At 43.2% G+C, this 18,601-nt stretch overlaps 1 protein-coding gene across 1 annotated transcript; it reads right to left on the reverse strand.

The window, feature by feature from the left end:
- Positions 1 to 1,860: 1,860 nt before the first annotated feature.
- Positions 1,861 to 14,586, reverse strand: LOC142198291 (cytochrome P450 2C29-like). Its single transcript, XM_075269262.1, has 10 exons — positions 14,541 to 14,586; positions 12,437 to 12,627; positions 9,492 to 9,654; positions 8,549 to 8,698; positions 7,465 to 7,625; positions 5,814 to 5,990; positions 4,906 to 5,047; positions 3,951 to 4,135; positions 3,639 to 3,780; positions 1,861 to 2,220 (listed from the first exon to the last, which is right to left on the reverse strand). The coding sequence occupies exons 2-10, from the start codon at positions 12,611 to 12,613 to the stop codon at positions 2,045 to 2,047; spliced, it is 1,473 nt and encodes a 490-aa protein (XP_075125363.1). The 5' UTR covers positions 12,614 to 12,627; positions 14,541 to 14,586; the 3' UTR covers positions 1,861 to 2,044.
- Between the last annotated feature and the right edge of the window lie 4,015 nt (positions 14,587 to 18,601).

Here is an 18,601-nt window from a genome sequence, read left to right on the forward strand (position 1 = left end):
TAAGATTAGATAATCATTTAATAGCTCCACCATGGGGATACTCATTGTATTACAGCAGCATAATGTAATAATACTGTATATTACAAGAAAGAACACATTCAAGCTCAGAATAGCAGATAGAAAAGATATTAGGAGTCCAGTGGCATAACTACCGCCATAGCAGCAGAGGCAGCTGCCACAGGGGCTGGGACATTAGGGGCCCGGTGACAGCCGCTACCGCTGCTATCATTATACTCGGGGGGGTCTTTTCGGACCCCCGAGTATAATGATCGGCGGACTGGGAGAGGTAAGAAACATAAAAAACACTGTTACTTACTTCTCCACGATCCTGGCCAGGCCTCCTTCCTTGTTGTCTGACGTCTCTGACATCACATGAGAACCCGGCCTGCGTCCCAGGTCATGTGACGTCCGACGTCATTGCTGAAGGACGGCAGCGGAGGCCGACAGTGTAGGAGCCGGGGGACAGGTAAGAAACAGTAGTTTTTTTATGTTTTTATTCCCCCGGGTCTCCGAATATTATACTCTGGGGTCTGAAAAGAGTATAATAATTGTTTATGGGTGTCCACAGTGGGACATAATACTGGGTGCAGGAGCCACTATGGGGGATAATACTGTGCAGGGGTCACTATGGGGCATAATACTGTGTGCAGGGGCCACTATGGGGTATAATACTGTGCGCAGGGGCCACTATTGGGGCATAATACTGTGTGCAGGGGCCACAATTTGGGATAATACTGTTTGCAGGGGCCACTATGGGGGATAATACTGTGTGCAGGGTCCACTATGGGGGATAATACTGTGCAGGGGTCACTATGGGGCATAATACTGTGTGCAGGGGCCACTATGGGGGATAATACTATGTGAAGGGCCCACTATGGGGAATAATAGAACGCGCAGGAATGCGTAGGAGGGGGTCGGTTGAGGTCTTCGGCGTTGGTGTTGGTCGGGGGGGGGGGATGTCAAAAGTTCGCCACGGGGCCCCGCCATTCCTAGTTACGCTACTGTAGGAGTCATATAAACTTAAAGAATACGACTTCAGGATCATTTAGTTCTCTGTGCGGAGTGATGTTGATTATACAGCCTGACCGCGGTTGGGAGGTAGGATCTCCGATAGCACTTAGGTGGGTGATGATAGAGAGCCATGGTTGAAATCTCCAGACACAAGGACACAAGGAGGAGACACAGCATGGAGCACATTACAGACAGAATCAGCTTTTGCAGAGGGGTGAGGGACATATGCAGCTAACATGATAAAATGTGATAATTGCCTTTTTAGGTAATAAGATCTCATGCAGACAGCTGATAGTTCACTATCCTTGCAGCACAATTGATTCTTAACCACAATATGCCCCAATATGCACCATCTTTCATCTCAAGCCCTCCTCCTTTCTTCTCACCGCTGTCATACGTAAGTATGTTCTCTATACGTTATCTCCACTCTCTGTTCCACATTTCTTCTTAGCTCGTGGGGGGATGGTTGGTTCCTAGGGTGTAACAAAACCTTCCACGTGTCCACAGTAAATTCCAGTCTATGGCTGCAGGCATCTTCCAAGCATAAACAATAGACACAAAAAATTCCTTTGAAAGGTTCCACAAGTTTTCCAAGTCCAAATAAGTAGCTATTCATGGTGCAATGATTCTGAGTACAGTAGAGTAATGACAGTTAAAAGAGTGCAAAAGGATAAAAGTCACCCTCAGCTTGGAGCTGCAGTAACAGGCTGCCATTCAAGTGATGCCATCTTGGGAAAAAAAAAAACATATAGACTCACTTGTACTGGGAGAAATTTAGTTGATTACAATGTAGTCGCAGATAATTTTTTTTTATTAAAGATAATCAAAATTGCAAAATTTGTGCCGTTTTTAAAAATTGGGACATTTACCATATATTTCCCATAGTATAAAAAATGATATTAATAATATTAGCATCTGTATTAAATCAGTTAAACCTACATTGTATTAAATAGAAAATTTGTGCAGTTCTTGCAAAAAAAAAAATTCACAGATGTCTTCTGCTGTGACTTCAACTGACTGTTAATATATCTCATCACCGAGATATTGCACAGATTTCATGGGGTAATGGGGAATTAGTAAACCCCAATCCAGGGGCGAGGTCCAGCTTTGCACCAGGTGGGGCCCGGAAAGTGAAGTTCTGTAACAGGGTTGTGAAGAACAGGAAGAGCTCCATCTTGGCCAAGTTCTCTCCGGCACAACTTCGTTTACCTAGGAAAAAAAATAGAGTCAATGGCCAAATTGCTTAGGGTTCCTTCCTTGTGCAGTATGATATAGAGTATATACTATATACATCCTGGCAGTCTTCTCTTAACTCTAGAAGATACAATATTGTAAGCGGCCATTTTCTTGTGGCCGGTGGCCATGTACAGTTGGCTTTGCCCTAAGCCCGAGGCCTAGAAGTTTGAAGCCAACCCCTGGAAGAAGACGCGAAGAAGACCTGTTCCTGAAGAAGATGCAGGCAGCGTTGGAGAGTTCTCTCGCAGCATTGGGGACACCCCCAGTGCAGTTTGAATACTGAGGACCACTCCCAGTGCTGCGAAAGAACTCATTTGCATACCGATGGAAACTGGATCATATACCGAACGGCGGAGCGAAGAAGACATCTAAAGGTAGGAGAAGAATAGCCTTTCGTAAAGCAGGAAAAATGATAAATGATAGGATCCCTTTAAGCAGTTGCAGGAGCACAGAGCCTGCTGTTAAGGTTCTCTCTGGGATGTTCTACCTTCCCAATAACTGTATAGACAACCCTCAATAACTGCAGTGTACACAGTTATGGGAGCCACCATATTGCAGCCCCATGTCACTAATAAAATCACAGATTATAGCCCAGAGGAGAGAAAACTATTTGGAAGAAAAAAAAATCATGCAAAAATAAAAATTACAAAATAAACCCAAAAGGAATGAATGAAAATAATCTTATAGTTGTCAAAAATTGAAAAAAAATTCTGATCATGAACAAGGGAAAATTGCCTGGTAAGGAAGCAATAATATCCTGAGCCAATTTGTGGCCTCAGCACAAGGGACATCACAACCAGCAAGGACTTCCGCAAAAGAAGACACCGGAGCACCGAGTATTTTTGTTTTGTCTTTTGAATTTTGTTTGTTTGTTTGTTTTAATTTCATTTGTTGTAAATCGCAGCATATCAATTATATCTACGGAAACGCTGGTGGCTTTCCTGTAGATATCATTGTAACAGAAAGTCCGCGGAGGAAAACTCTGTGAACTATCTGCTTAAAGCGCTGCGATGTGTTCCCAATGCAGTTTTTCCTGCAGCACTTTATTGCTGCGAGACGTCCCGGTGGGCCGGTGGACCTCTTTAACGGTCCTCCCCTTGGGCCCCTTATACCATTGTGAAACCTTTCATTGAAAATTTCAGCCATTTATTCTACAAATTTCTCCTTGTTGCTAATTTACAAAGAGAGAGTAAGTGTTGTCTGCTCCGTTACGGATCATATGGAGACCACCCACAATGAAGATCTCCCACCCTCGTTTTAGGGACTACTTGCTTTAACTACTGAAGCTGCCGAGATCACAGGATTGAGGGAATGAAGTCTACAACTACATTTTGGCATACAAGTTCAACAAGATTGGTCACTGGTGTATAGTAAAATGTAAATGTCGTTACCCAGTGAGAAGGGGACAAAGGCTTCGTTCCTTTTAAACTTTCCATTTGAGTCAAGAAAGTGTCCAGGATAAAATTCTTCCGGCTTCTCGAAGTAAGCTCTATCTCTCAGGGCAGAGTGCAGAAATGGGATAACCGTTGTGCCCTGAAGGATATACAATAATATGTACATAAAAGAATTGAACATGACAAATGTAACAAATTCACAACAGTCTGGGTTTCGTAATCACATCAAAATATATACAGTACTGGGCCAAAGTTTTGACATAGGATCCACCTAAGAGTTATTGTTGTCAATAAAGAGCAACTACTCACCTTTGGAAGAAAATATCCTCTGAAGGTGATGTCTTTGGTGGTTGCATGCGGGAGACTTCCCGGGACAATGTCACCAAATCTTTGAATTTCATGAATGACGGCATCAGTATACGGCATCTCCTTTCGATGTTCAGCTTGTGCTTGGGCAGATCCAATAACATTTTCAATTTCACGTTGTACTTTTTCTATTCGGTAAAAAAAAAAAAAAAAAAATGAAATAATAATAATAATAACATATTAAAATTATAAAATAAAGTATTGTAAAATAAAATTCAATTTACTAAATCTCAGAGAAATGTCAACAATTTAAAGCACCAAAATGACAGCTATAGCCCCAAATTTTCTGACATACTGTACATTACATACAGAACATATATCAAATGTGCATATCCCATACACAGTATGTGTATTGTGCTAACTAAAGCATTGTCTAGCAACATATTTATTGCCAACCAAGGAGTCTATTTTGGTGATAGCCCATGTGATGCAGAAATTTTGGGCTGAAACAAAAATAGATTAAGGATTGAAGAATTGACATCAATTACACCCTTTTGTTACTAAATAAGAGGTGACAATCATTAGTTTTGGTGGAATATAAAATATATGGCAATATTCAGTTCAGAGTAGGGTTGAGCGATCGGGAATCGGAAAAGATCGGATCCCGATCACCAATTCAGCAAATTTCACAATTGCAATCGGGAACGGCTTGAAAATGATCGGAAATAGGATTTTAAAATCTCAAGATCGGCTCAACCCTAACAGTGACTTTTCCCATAGAGAAGCATTGACTAGGGTTGAGCGATCAGGATCGGAAAAGATCAGATTCCGATCGGCGATTGAGCAAATTTCATGATCAGGATCGGCTGGAAAATGACTGGAAATCAGATTTTAAAATCGATCCTGAAATCTCAAGATCGGCTCAACCCTAGCTCAGAGTCTTACGTTTGTTACTTACTTTGGATTTCTGGATATTTCATCATTAACAATAGCCCCCATTGCAGAGTGGTTGAGGTGGTCTCCATCCCAGCAGTAAATAGGTTGCTGACCAGTTTGCCCAGGTTTTTATAGTTGTAATATAATGTAGATTCTTGTTTTCCCTTTGTAAGATAAAATGAAATCAATATAATGGATAAAATACTGAATATTACAAATTTACCAAAATCATTCAACGCTTTCCCCTTGCTTTTTTATTGGGAGTTGTGTGCTCCTCTTCACTGTGTATATTGTATGTGCTTGTGTAATGCAGGGAAAATAAGTGTAGGGGTGGATCATATACACTGTCATATACATTCGATATACACTGTCTACCAATAAGTATTTGGACAACTGTGGTAGAACAGAAAAACAACATTTCTTCCTATCCAATAATTGGTAGACCCCAGCAGACGCTTCCTTACAGATGGGATTGATGGACACAATACTCCGGGATACCTGGTGACACTCCTGGTGTATGTGAGCCATCGGTTGGGTGCGGTTCCTCTGGCCAGCACTAGTCCATCTCTATCTTCCAGTTTCGGGGGTCTGCCATCTTGGGTCACATTCCGACAATTACCGTTCACCTTCCACTTTGTAATCACATAGGTCACTGTTGATTTTGGGTAATTCAGTTTGCTTGCTATGTCCTTTAAGGATCAACCATGTCTGTGGTACCCCACAATTACCCCTTTCTTGAAATCGGACAACTCTGCACTTCGTGTCATCTTGCATGCGACTAATGCCAATGCTGTTTCCTATTTAATGGCACAAGGCGTGACGTACATCCTGACCACATATCTTCATTTGCATTTGCATGGGTGTCCAAATACTTATTGGTAGACAGTGCATATTCCTAAATATGCCTAGTTAGATAGTATTATACCGCACCTCTTGTTGTTTAGCCAGGAAGGCATCAATAAGGTTCCTCTGATCGTTTATGTCCAGTTCTTTCTTCTTTGTTGTGAAGGTTTCTCTTATAAACTTCTGCATCTCTTTGTGGTTTTCAACCAGTTTTCTATGACCCCCGGGTAGGCAGCCGATCAGCAAGGGATAACTGTTGTACAGCTTTAAATATAAAAAGTATCGGATACTGTTAGATTAATATTGAAACAAATGTATAATTACCAGGATAATTAACTAGATTAATATTTTACTATTTTTGCTAATTTTTACAATTAGATTTTAAAAATAAAAAACATTTATGTAAAATGATAATTAAAAAAAAAAAAAGCCATTTAAGTATCCCGTACTAAACATGTACTGAAACAGCTAAACCAGACTAAGTGGTTAAAAAAACCTTATACAGGGATCCCCTTTCCTCTGACATTAAAACAGTAAAATATTAGATATTCGTTTTGAATAGCCGCTCTATATTCGACTATTCGAACGAATATCAAACCCCATTATAGTCTATGGGGGAAAATGCATCGTTTCAGGGGATCCCACCATTCGACTCAGGAGGGTCACCAAGTCCACTATGACACCCCAGGAAATGATGCCAACACCCTGGAATGCAACTGGGATAGCAGGGGAAGCATGTCTGGGGGCATCTAACAAGCCCAAGTCACTGTATTATGTCGGGATCCCTGTCAGCTTGCGATATGTGGGAGCTGACTTTTTCCCATAGGAATGCATTGACCAGCATTGATTGGCCGAATGCCATACAGAGTACAGCATTCAGCCAAACAACGCTGGTTCTGCCGGAGGCTCATCTGTGAGGAGGCGGAGTCTAATATCGGACCAGAATGGAGACTGCTGTGGATCAAACTTAGACTCCGCCTCCTCCGGCAGAACCAGCGTTGATTGGCCGAATGCTGTACTCTGTATGGCATTCGGCCAATCAACGCTGGTCAATGCATTCCTATGCCGAGATGAAGCAGAACTGGCTGTGCGCTCAGCTCGACTACGCCGGAGATGCAGCCGAGCTGAGAGCACGGCCAGCACTGCTACACCGGAGATGTAGTAGTGCTGAGTGTGCGATGAGCTCTGCTACACCCCAGATGCAGCAGAGCTGAGTGTGCAGCAGGGTTCAACGCATACTCAGCACTGCTACATCTGAGATGCAGCAGAGCTGAGTGTGCAGCAGGGTTCAACGCACACTCAGCACTGCTACAAGCTGACAGGGATCCCGACGAGATAGAGCCCCAAAGAGCTGGGTGAGTGACATTCCCCCTAAATAAAGGTAATCCCTAGCTAACCCTGCCTGTACATCTGTCCCTGTCACATAGTTCACAGTCTCAAATTAATCAAATATTAAATACACCATTCGTCTAAAGTGGAGGTCACCTGATTTCGGCAGCCAATTACTTTTTCCGATTTTTTATTTTTTTTTTATGCCTCCGTTGTCGTAGTTCCTGTCCCACCTCCCTGCGCAGTTATTGGTGCAAAAAAAGCACCAGGGACGATGGGAGGGGATACAAATTTTTACTGCGTTTGCCTCATGGTGTTCGATTCCAATCAAATACCTCGAACGGCCTGATATTCGATCAAATATGTATTCGATCGAACGGTGTTCGCTCATCTCTAATACTGTACTTACCCGGACCATACCACTTTCCATGTTCTTCATATTTTCATTCACCAGATTCATGAGTTTCAGTATGGTGGGATCATCATATTCATATCTATGGTCCAGCAGTATGGACACGATGATGTTGGCCACGGCAGCATTTATGACGGTTTGATTATTGAAAGGTTTTCCTGAAAACAGAAATTAATGGATTAGAAATGATAAAGAATTATATATAAAATATAACTTAAATTGTAGCGTCTAGACAATGTAAGAAGAATCCTCCACAGTCTAAGGGGTTGATTATTTATCACATCCAAGTATGGTTGGAGACCTCATGTATAGATCCCAATAATGGTTCCCTAGACCCATTTCTAGCTCTTAATAAATTAAGATCGAGGGATTCTCTCCCACATTTGGGTCTACTCCGGGCATATTTATATATCTTATTCCCTGTTACAGAGATCTCAGCAGGTAAGTAGTCTTGGAGGATACAGCAGGTAAGTAGTAAGTAGGATCGTTCAGGGTCTCCCATTCTACTTAAAATATCTCTGCCAATTTTGAGTGGAAACCGGGCTGATCCCATTATAGTCTATGGGGTTTCGCCAGTTTCCACCGACAACCACTTTTTTAAGCAGATAGGGTTTCCATTTTTTGGGTCCCCAAGTGGACCTGTAAGACAAATACCCAAATGGAAGTGAAAATTTAGTGTAGAATAGAAGTGAATCTCTCAACACGTTTCCCTTTTAGTAAAAGGTTCCTCAGGAGAGTATAAGAAGATAACTCAGCCGAAAGACGTGGCAGGAAGATTGATGTGCACCATTCCTGTTACCTGGATGGTAGGAGAATTTAGAGCATATAAAGGTCGGGATGGCACTCCTCTGGGAATTAGCAAAAGAATTTCACTTTCAAAGACTGGAGAAATTTTGCCCTTGTTATTTTGATTTTCTCTCTTTATCTGATAAACAGGTTTTCCCATTTCTTGATGTCCTAGCCTTTGCTTGGCCATTTGCAAATAATCTGATTCATAGACCTCCTGCCGTTTTGTGCATACAGCTCCTGTGCCCACCCATGTGTCTTCATCGTTCTATAAACATATTGCAGGAACAAGTACCTCCATGAGATCTAAATATCTCTATTAAACATTCACACTCCTCCATGATCTTGTCTTCTATACTCTTCTTCCCCATTCCAAAGTCTCGTAAGGTGGACAGTGTGAATCTTCTCATCGCTTTCCAGCTATCTCCATTGGAAAAGAGGACGCCTATAAGAAGTGAGGACAGGTTACTGCAAATGTCTATTGTTATATTACATGAGCCTTGATCGCTATCTGTTCTTGTTTTGACTCAGCCTTATAAATATTCAGAAAATCAGACCTCACATGGATACTTAAATAAAAATGTGGCATTTTTGGGACAATCTGTCTATTTTTAATGTTACTTGTCTAGTGTTATAGTGGGTGTCTTCTTTGAAAATACCATTGATTTTAATGGGAGCCCAACTGCAGTACTGGCATTTGGCCACTATGCAGGGCACGGAGCTAACTCATTCTGTTCACATAGCTGATCCATGCATGGCCCTGCACCAATCAGATATGTTTGTCCTGTCTTATGGATGGGCCATAAATGAATAATTCCTGGATAATTCCTTGAAGTTGATCACATGGTGTCCATCTGCAGGGACTCCCAGTTATCATTTGTAACTGTGGGAAAACCTGATAGCAATTACTCTGCAGTGCCTCTATAGGAGAGCTGAGGAATTACACATTGATCATTGAATGTAATAGGTTGTAATGTAAGGATGTGTTGGGTCCTCCCGAGTGAGAGACACTCATTTTACCTCTCCATTGTTGGACTCGGAGGTCTAGGATCCTCCTATAAGGTTCACGTTGAGATCCAGAATTTGCAGATACCCGAAACTACACCAACATACATCTTTTTTTGCTTAGCCCTAGCCTCTGACTGTTGCCTTCCTGGAGTCGTGTCAGGAGTCTGCTGACTGGCCTTTCCAATGGATTCCTAAGTAAATAGTAATATAACAGTAATATAAATAGTTACCGTGGTCGTCCCATAATTTAGACCCTAACTGTGTCAATGGCCTTCCAGAGAATTCCTCAGCATTGTTGATGAGCGCGTCCTTCACAACATCATAACCGCACAGGATGACAAGTCTTTCTGTACCTAAATAGACACTAAATACCGGGCCGTACTTCTGTGACATCTGGAGACAGAAAAGAGAACCAACAGAAAAAGAGATTTACTGACTCGTGACAGAAAAAACTATAGAAAGCGAATAGGTAGCAGTCGCACGAGAGCCCTAATGTGTGTACAGTACCTATACAGAGCTATGTACAGTATATCATTGGTTGTAGACTACAAGCAACCCTAATCTAGTCTGATCCTGTGATCATTTATTATACCTTTTCAGTAGGGTTGAACTGATCTTGAGATTTCAGGATCGATTTTAAAATCCGATTTGCGATCATTTTCCAGTTGATCCTGATTGTGATTGTGAAATTTGCTCGATCATTGATCGGGATCCGATCTTTCCCGATCCCGATCGCTCAACCCTAGTCTATGCTTCTTTATGGGAAAAGTCACTTTTAGGGTTGAGCCGATCTTGAAATTTAAAAATCCAATTTCCAATAGTTTTCCAGCCGATCCTGATCGTGAAATTTTCTCAATCGCCGATCTTTTCCGATCGCTCAACCCTACTTTTCACCTCCCCTCTCTTCCACTGTCTACAGGTTAATAAATATAGGAAGGGGTTAATGACCCCATCCATAACATTGATTGTAATAGTACAGTGGAGACTGGTCCTGACACATCTATGCCCTCTAGTGTGTTCTACTATGGACCATCTCCAGTTTGCCTATCGGCCGGGCACTGGGATGGATGATGCCATATAGTATGGTTCTGGTGTTGCACCTTTATTCAGATCCAGAGTTAGAGCATTTAGGAGTGCAGGATCTGGTTAAAGTGGTTATTCAACTACCAAAAATTATCTGCTAAATCCTCACTGTTCCCTTGTGCACCCTTTACTTGGTTTATTGTACTTGCTGCTCCTTTTATCACTGTTATTTACATGCAGTGACTCTGTGGACAAACTACATTTCCCATGATTCATCTGCTTACTCTCACTCTGTGTACCCCTCCCTTCTCTACTCTCTCCTGTAATGAAATCAGGTTACGTGCCGCTGTGATGTTTCGTTTGCCGCTAGGATTTCTCACAGGGAGGGGTAGCGAGCTTGGAAACGAAACATCACAGTTGTGGTTGATGACCCGAAAATAAATCAGATAGATCAGACAGTGTTGAATTTAAATAGGTTATATATTGGAAGTGCTTTGTATTGATGACTTTTGTTGCTTGGCTCATATTTTTTAAAAACTGGATAATTCCTGTATCAAAAAGATTCATATGATAAACGTGTATCCAAAACCATGTACTGTTCAGGTGCTTGTGACTAGGGTTGAGCGATCGGGATCGGGATTTGAGGCAACGGCATGTATGATATGAAGGTCAACATTGCACAATGTATACAGATGTGACTTACCTTACCTTGACTCCTGGCTAACCATGACAATATGACCAATCTTCAAAACATTATTTTAAGATTTATTTTTTTTTATCACACAGTGGTGTTGCATATATACCCATATACATCCATCTAGTGGCTGTGTTGTGAATTGCATCAATTTTCAATATTGCACTGCACTGGTTTTATCAGAAATTGGAGCCCTTAAAGAGAGCAGGAATATTGGTATTAATGTAATGATAATACTGTTGTGGTGTTGGCCGGAGCCTTCGCAGCGCTGTGCGGAAGCTGCCGGTCTGTCCTTGCTGTGCTCCCGAGTTCCCACTTCCAGGTCTCAGAAGGCAGGCTGGAACCTCCGCAGTGTTATGCAGGGGTTGCCAGTCTCCTCCTAAGGCGGAGGGGGAATTCAGGTTTCGACCTAGTGGTGAGCTGGAACCTATTTAAGTAGGGCTCTGGCTCTAGACCGCCGCTGGCTATTCAGTTGAACTCAGAGTCCTGGTAGTAAGCGTTCCTCCTGTCCTGATTGCCTGTGTTTTTGACTCTTTGCCTCCTAATTTGTGTACTGTGCCTATTCCTGACCTCGGCTTGCCTCTGGATCTCCGCTTCCTGAACACCATTTTGTACTTTGTTACCGCTCCTGTTTCCGACTCAGCCTGCCTGATGTACTGACCACCCACTGTACTGACCACCCACCTCAGCCTTCTGGATCCCTGGACCAACACCACAACCCGAAACATCTGCTGGCAAGAGATCTCAGTGTCTGGTTTAATGTGATTTGTGGTGCACCGTGTGTTTGGCGTTTTCCAAACTGTACCGCTCTGCCCAGCAGGGCAGCCAAGTCCATCCCTACCATCTGGGGCTCTGGTGAACACCATTGTGGGGTTGGAGTTGGTGTGGCTCGGGGGGTGTTAGACACATGGCACTGTGTTGACCATTTTAATCGGTGTATCTAGTCCCAGAACTTGGAACTCAGCCTTTATGTTTGAACACATGTGTACTTCTTAAAGGGGTAGTCCAGAAGGTTTAATTTTACTTCTCTGGAGGAATTCAAGCTGGATTTACAAGTTTCCGGCTCATTCTGACCCAGGACCACTTAATCATAATCAGCACCCAACCCCGGAGTTGTTCTCCCTCTTTATTCCACTCCCATTTTCACAGGGCGTTCTGTGCTATGGGTGCTGGCAGACTATATTAACACCAGCCCCAATAGAACAGGTGACTAGTGGAGAAATCGGGCGCGGATAGAGGATGAGGAGTGACCTGGGGCTGGGTGCTGTTTTCTGATGACATGACCCAAGGCCACAACCAGTTGGGATTCCCCGGTCCAGCTTGAAAGATTCCCCGGAGAAGGCAAATAAAATGCAACTCTCTGGACAACCCCTTTAAAATGAAGCCACTTGCATTCCTATAGGACAGCTGAAGAATTAGCACCTAAATGGGGGAAGTACATGGGAGGATTTTCTTTACCTTCATGAAGGAGCTTTGGGGTTTCGATGTGTTGATCATATGCATATTTCCAATAATCGGTAATGGCATCGGACCAGGGGGGAAGTTTGTGCCTCTCTTATAGATGTTAAAAATGCTTGCCAGAAATAAAATAATGACAACGGACGCAAGAACTGAAATGGGATCCATGGGGAACATGTCCACAAAAGCACCTAGAAGAATAAGACATGGAATACATTAAGGAATTGACTCTCAAGCAATGTGTTAGGTATTATGTCTCAATGGCATATCAGAGTGGAGGCTGATAGGAGTTTTTTTTTGCAGACAATCTGGGTTCTCTGCCAAAAACTCTGCATTATTATCACTGCCAGTTCTTGTTCTTCACAGCCTGGTGTTCTATTGTAGTTATTCTGAACTTTTTACTTAGTTACCTGACCTGACCTACTTAGTTACATTGACCTTTCCTGGAAAAAACCTCTATTGAGCTGTATTTATAACAGGCTATCGGACTTCTCTGCTGTGTTTAGACGCTGCTTTGTCTCGGACCCCGATATTGACCTCATGTTGGCTATAATGACATCTCTATTATTTTACCTGGTACTGACACTTGATACATATAGTTATGTTTCCCCGTTTGCTCCATTGGGCAATGACTATTCTATAGTTGCATCCAAATCGACACCCTTGTACAGGAGTAAAAGAGTTAAAACATGCAGTACTGCGGATTATGCCAACCAGAGTGCTCTTTGCCATGCATGGAGCCAGTATGGCAGCACTGTGGCTTAATAGTGGGGGATACAGATCCTAAGGATAGACCATCAATATTAAAGTCCCAGAAAACCTCTTTATTCCACCATAATAATATGGCAGATGTTGGCACATTAAATATGGCCCCCACTCTAGAGTCACTGGCATGCCTGTGATCCCATTAGTGCCAAAATCTTCTTCTGCATTGTCATTCCCCAAAGCAAGAACCAGAGGTCCATCAACTGCTTCCTGCTATGTAACTTCCTCACCAGCCCTCTCACCTTTCTTGCCCCTCCTTCCTTTCTTCTCCCCTTCCATACACCCCTCCCTGTCTCTCTAACTATCCCGCCCTTCCCTACCTACTCAGCCCAACCCATATTATATACTTACCCTTCCTGTGAGACGGCCCCTCCTCCTCCTCCTGTACTGCTCCCGTACTCCTGAATGGAGGCACATTAGAGGTGAATTACCAGCGGCAGCAGCACAGTGGAGAAGGGTGCGCACAGATAGCAGGAGGAGGAGCCGTCTCGTCAGAAGAAGCCTGAATGGTAAGTATAATTGAGTGGTTGGGGGGCGGGGGGAGTAGTAGTGACGATCTGTTTCTGGAAATGGTGAAACAGATTGCCACCAGGTAATCAGAAAATGCCCCTGGGGCGGTCACATGACATCTCCTGGAATATGGATAACCATCCATTTTTAATTTATTTTTTATTTGTTTTTTTGTTATGTCTTTGGAGTATGGTAGGAAATCCATGCAAGCACGGGGAGAAAATACAAACTCCTTGTAGGTGTTGTCTCTGGTAGGACTTGAACCCAGGACTCCGACGCTGCAAGGCTGAAGTGCTAATCACTGAGCCACCGTGTTGCCCCCGGAAATTATCCATTTTTGATTAATAATATTATTTAGAAAGTATAAGGTGGGAGGCTGTTTAGAGTAGTGTAAGGATTTCAAGTTATCCCGAACAATCCCTTTAAGCCCCTTGCAGATGACTATATGCTAGGTCAGTGCTCTATGCAGGGTTTTCGAGCCAAAAAGAATGGAGAATATAAAGGAAGCCCTTATACTTTTCCCTTCTCCAAAATCCACTGTTGGCTTTGGTTCAAAAAGCAGTAAAGAAATTTGCACAAAAAAATAAGAAGCTTTTTCTGGAAAATATAAGTAATAAAATAACTTTATAAATGATGTTTCAGAATGCAGCAGGCAATGTCCACATGCAACAGACTGTTTGCAAAAAATTCTACAACTGATAGTCAGCGCCATACGGAGCCTGAATGTTATTCTGCATCATGTTGCATGGGCTTGTAAAATCCCCATTGCGATCATATTGTGTCCCATATCTGCCGTGTGTGTATATACCCCTAGGGGTTATCTGCTTACCTCGTAGCACGCAGGATACAGCCGCTCAGTCCTCCGAATTGTGTGTTGTTATTTAAGTGTGTTGTTATTTAAGCCCTCTGCTGAGTCACCCATTGAAATTTCGCTCAGGTCCGCCTCTCCACAACACAATGTTGCTCCTCTTAACTCCTTGGACACCAGGTCACTGGCCACTAAGGAATCTCCAAAATTTTCAGCATTCTCAAATCATAACTTTTTCAATTCTAGAATTTATATGACATCTTTATTTTTGCAAGAATAGATTTTTTTTTTTCTTTTGCTATTATTGTTGGCCAAAGTGCAGTGTTAAAGTTTAACTTGACGCTTAGTGCATTGAATACAGCTGCAGCAAATTTCAACTTGATTTAGTGTCAATTTGAAGTTTGCTGTAACCACACTTATCATGTTATACGAAAGCTGAACAAAGGACATCTGTATCCAGGGTCTTGGTAATGAATTTATAGTCATTTATATTTTGGTGTAAATTCAGGATCCCATGTACACTAGTTTTTTGGTTAGTGGTAATGGGGCACGTCTTTGACCTGACCAAGGTGTTTTCTTACACCAAAGACACCCTACGTCCCCCGTTCTGCGCCCATTTGCCACTTTCAGCAAATGGGGGAGGATATGGTATGACTTTGGCCAGAGCCCCACAGGACAGAAACACCGTGGGAAAAAATCATGGCGTTTTACAGTAATGGCAAGGTGGATGGGATTCTAGCCCACTTTGTGATAAAAAACGCTGTGCGGAAAATCTTGGAAAATTTTGTAAATCTCAGCATGTCAATTATATCTACGGAAACGCCAGCAGTTCCCCCGTAGATATAATTGTAACAGAAAGTCCACTGAGGAAAATTCTCTGTCTAAAGCGCTGCAGGAAGAACCACGATGCGTTGCCGCTGTGTTTTTTCCCACAGCGCCTTATTGCTGGGGGATGTCCCGTGGGGCCTGAGCCTTATACAGGGAATTTATGCCCATTCCTGACTGACATAGATTTCCAGTCTGGCACACAGGCAGTACCCAATTTATTAAGAGACCCTAGATAACTCAGACATGCCTTTTGCCATTCAGGGCCTTTACTAAGGTCGGGTTAAGGCTAAGGCCCCACGGGCCGTAAACGCAGTGCTAAAGCAGCGCTTTGAAGAGAAAGTTCCCAGAGTTTTCCTCTGCGGATTTTCTATTACCATTATATCTATGGGAAAGCCGCCGACGTTTCCGTAGATATAATTGACATGCTGCAATTTCCAAAACCGCAATGGTTTTGGAAATCGCAGCGTGTACGCGCTGCGATTTCTTCCGCAAAGTGGGGATGGGATTCATGTGAATCCTATCCACTTTGCAAGTATTGTATAACACCGCGGCATTTCCAGCCCGTGGGGCTCCGGCTTAACACAAGGTTTTTTGGGCCGGATTTTGATGTGGAATCCGTGTTAGAATCTGGCTCCCCCATTGAATTCAATCTGCAGGTACTCTGTAATCTTCTGCCGGAGCCAAATACTGTATTTACTAACACGGCACAGGACATCAAGGGGTTAACTATCAATCTACCAAAGTCCATAAAGCCATCTCTGACCGGAAGAATTATTAACCAGTGTTAAATAAAAATTTTTTATCAACATCTAAAGCGATTAAATGATTGAAGTATAAATTTATTCCTTAGATGCTTTTTTAACCACGTCATGACTGGGCCATTTTCCCTAGTTCATGACCACATTTTTTCGGCTTTATTTTCGTGTTATTTTTATTTTTGTATTTTAATTTCCTTTTATATTATCTGGGAATATAAAAAAAATAGGAGATATGTTATGGTAAATATGTCTCGGAGCAAAAACCTGTGATGTAGGTGCAGCAAAAGTTGATCCTTTATAACTATATTTTTTTGTTTATTGCATTTTAACATTACATTTTTTTTCTAATTTCCCCTATAACCAGGATTGATATATCACTCCCAGTTACCGAAACAATACAGGATCCTAGTATACACTGCAAAGCTGATCTATAATACCATTAGAAACCGCATTGTCATACAAAAAACAAGCCCTCAGCCTAGTTGTAAAGTGTAATAAAAAGGCGGCCTTTCATGCTGTAAGTCCTCCGCCACATGTGACTGCTGAGGCCATACCTCCCAACCGTCCCGATTTCCACGGGACATTTACGATTTCGGTGACGTGTTCCGCGGTCCCGGTTGGAGGGAGGTATGTCCCGATTTCAACTCAGATCTGCGTCTGGAGAACGCAGATCTGAGTTGAATACACACGCGACTAAAGCAGGGAGCTGTCACAGCTCAGCTCCTTGCTTTGCCACTGCACTCCGGCTCGTGGCTGTGTAGACATTATGTGATGATGTCACATCGCACCTACAACTGTGTTAGCAAGACTGCGGAGAGAGCGGCGGGGGGCCAAGGTAAAGGTGAGTTTAAGTGTTTTTTGTGTGTAGACATTGAGGTGGAACATGAAACTGGGGGCAGATGAAGGAGAGGACGGCATAACACTGGGGGCAGAGATGGGAGGACATGAATCTGGGGGCAGATATGGGGGGACATGAATCTGGGACAGAGATGGAGGGGACATGAATCTGGGGGTAGAGATGGGGGACATGAATCTGGGACAGAGATGGGGGACATGAATCTGGGGGCAGAGATGGGGGAACATTAATCTGGGGGAAGATATGGGGGTACATTTATCTGGGGGCAGAGATGGGGGACATGAATCTGGGGGTAGAGATGGGGGACATGAAACTGTGGGCAGAGATGGGGGACATGAATCTGGGACAGAGATGGAGGGGACATGAAACTGGGGACAGAGATGGAGGGGGGACATGAAACTGGGGGTAGATGAAGGGTGTATATGAAACTGGGGGAGAGATAGAGGGGGGACATATAATTTACGGGTGACTGTAGGAGGATTATACTGTGTGGGGGCACATGGAAAATGAATGAGAATGGGCAGAGTCAACATAAAAGGGGGTGGAGCTAAATGTGCCACGGCGCATTTTGTCCCTCTTTCAGTTCTTCAAAAGTTGGGAGGTATGCTGAGGCCAATCAGTAGCCTCAATGGTGGTAGGAAAGGACCCAGTGATGTGTGTGAGTGACATCATCAAGTCCTTTCCAGCCACGGCTGAGGTCACAAGCAGGACTTATGGTGGAGAAAGCACAGCATGCGCTTGGCACAGGCAGCGAACATCAGAGCACTGGGGACAGGTTGGTATATTTTTTTGTTTGCTTGTTTGTTTCACCATCCCTGGCTTCCTCTGCAATTTGTCCTTTAAGGGGGCTATCAATGGAATATTAAAGGGGATGTCCAGGCAAAACTTTTATGGTTTAAATCAGTTGGGGCAGTGAAATTTTTTACTAAAAAAACCATACTCACCTATCCTTGTTGTTCCAGTGTCGTCCTGCACCTCCCTGTTCATTTGCTTTCCCGGGTCTCTTCCAGAGTTGTGTTGAAGCCACCAATTGGCCTCAACAATCATGTGACCATTGAGGTCAATTAGTAACTTTAGCACAATACCACTGGAGCAGATGATGGTGCAGGAGGACACTGGAGCAATGGAAACAGGTGAGAATACTTTTTTCCCTGCCCCCAGCTGATTTAAACTTTAAAAGGCGTGTCCATTTTTCCCTGGACAGTTCCTTTAAAGCCTACCAGTTAAATGTATTATTTCCTGGAAAACCTTTTTAATGCTGCCCCAATGCCCATTAAATTCATACTGCCCTCACTGTCCTTCTTTATAAATTGTAATACATTGCAATGTGTTGTAGTGTACAATACTGTGTAAGCGACCATTTTCTCGTGGCCAGCAGGCATGCGCAGACGGCTTTGCCCCAGAAGTTTGAAGCCAACCCCCAGAAGAAGACCCGTTCCTGAAGAAGATAGAGGCGATGCTGGAGAGTTCTCTGGCAGGATTGGGGATGCCCCCAGTGCTGTTTGAGTGCTGGTCCCCGCCCCCAGTGCTGCGAGAGAACTCATTTGCATACCAACGAAAACCGGGATTTCTACGGAACGGCGGTGCGGAGAAGACATCTAAAGGTAGGAGAAGAATAGCTTTTCTTAAGGCTATTCCTA

Source organism: Leptodactylus fuscus, chromosome 3 (assembly GCF_031893055.1).
Source record: "Leptodactylus fuscus isolate aLepFus1 chromosome 3, aLepFus1.hap2, whole genome shotgun sequence".
NCBI classification, from domain to species: Eukaryota; Metazoa; Chordata; class Amphibia; order Anura; family Leptodactylidae; genus Leptodactylus; species Leptodactylus fuscus.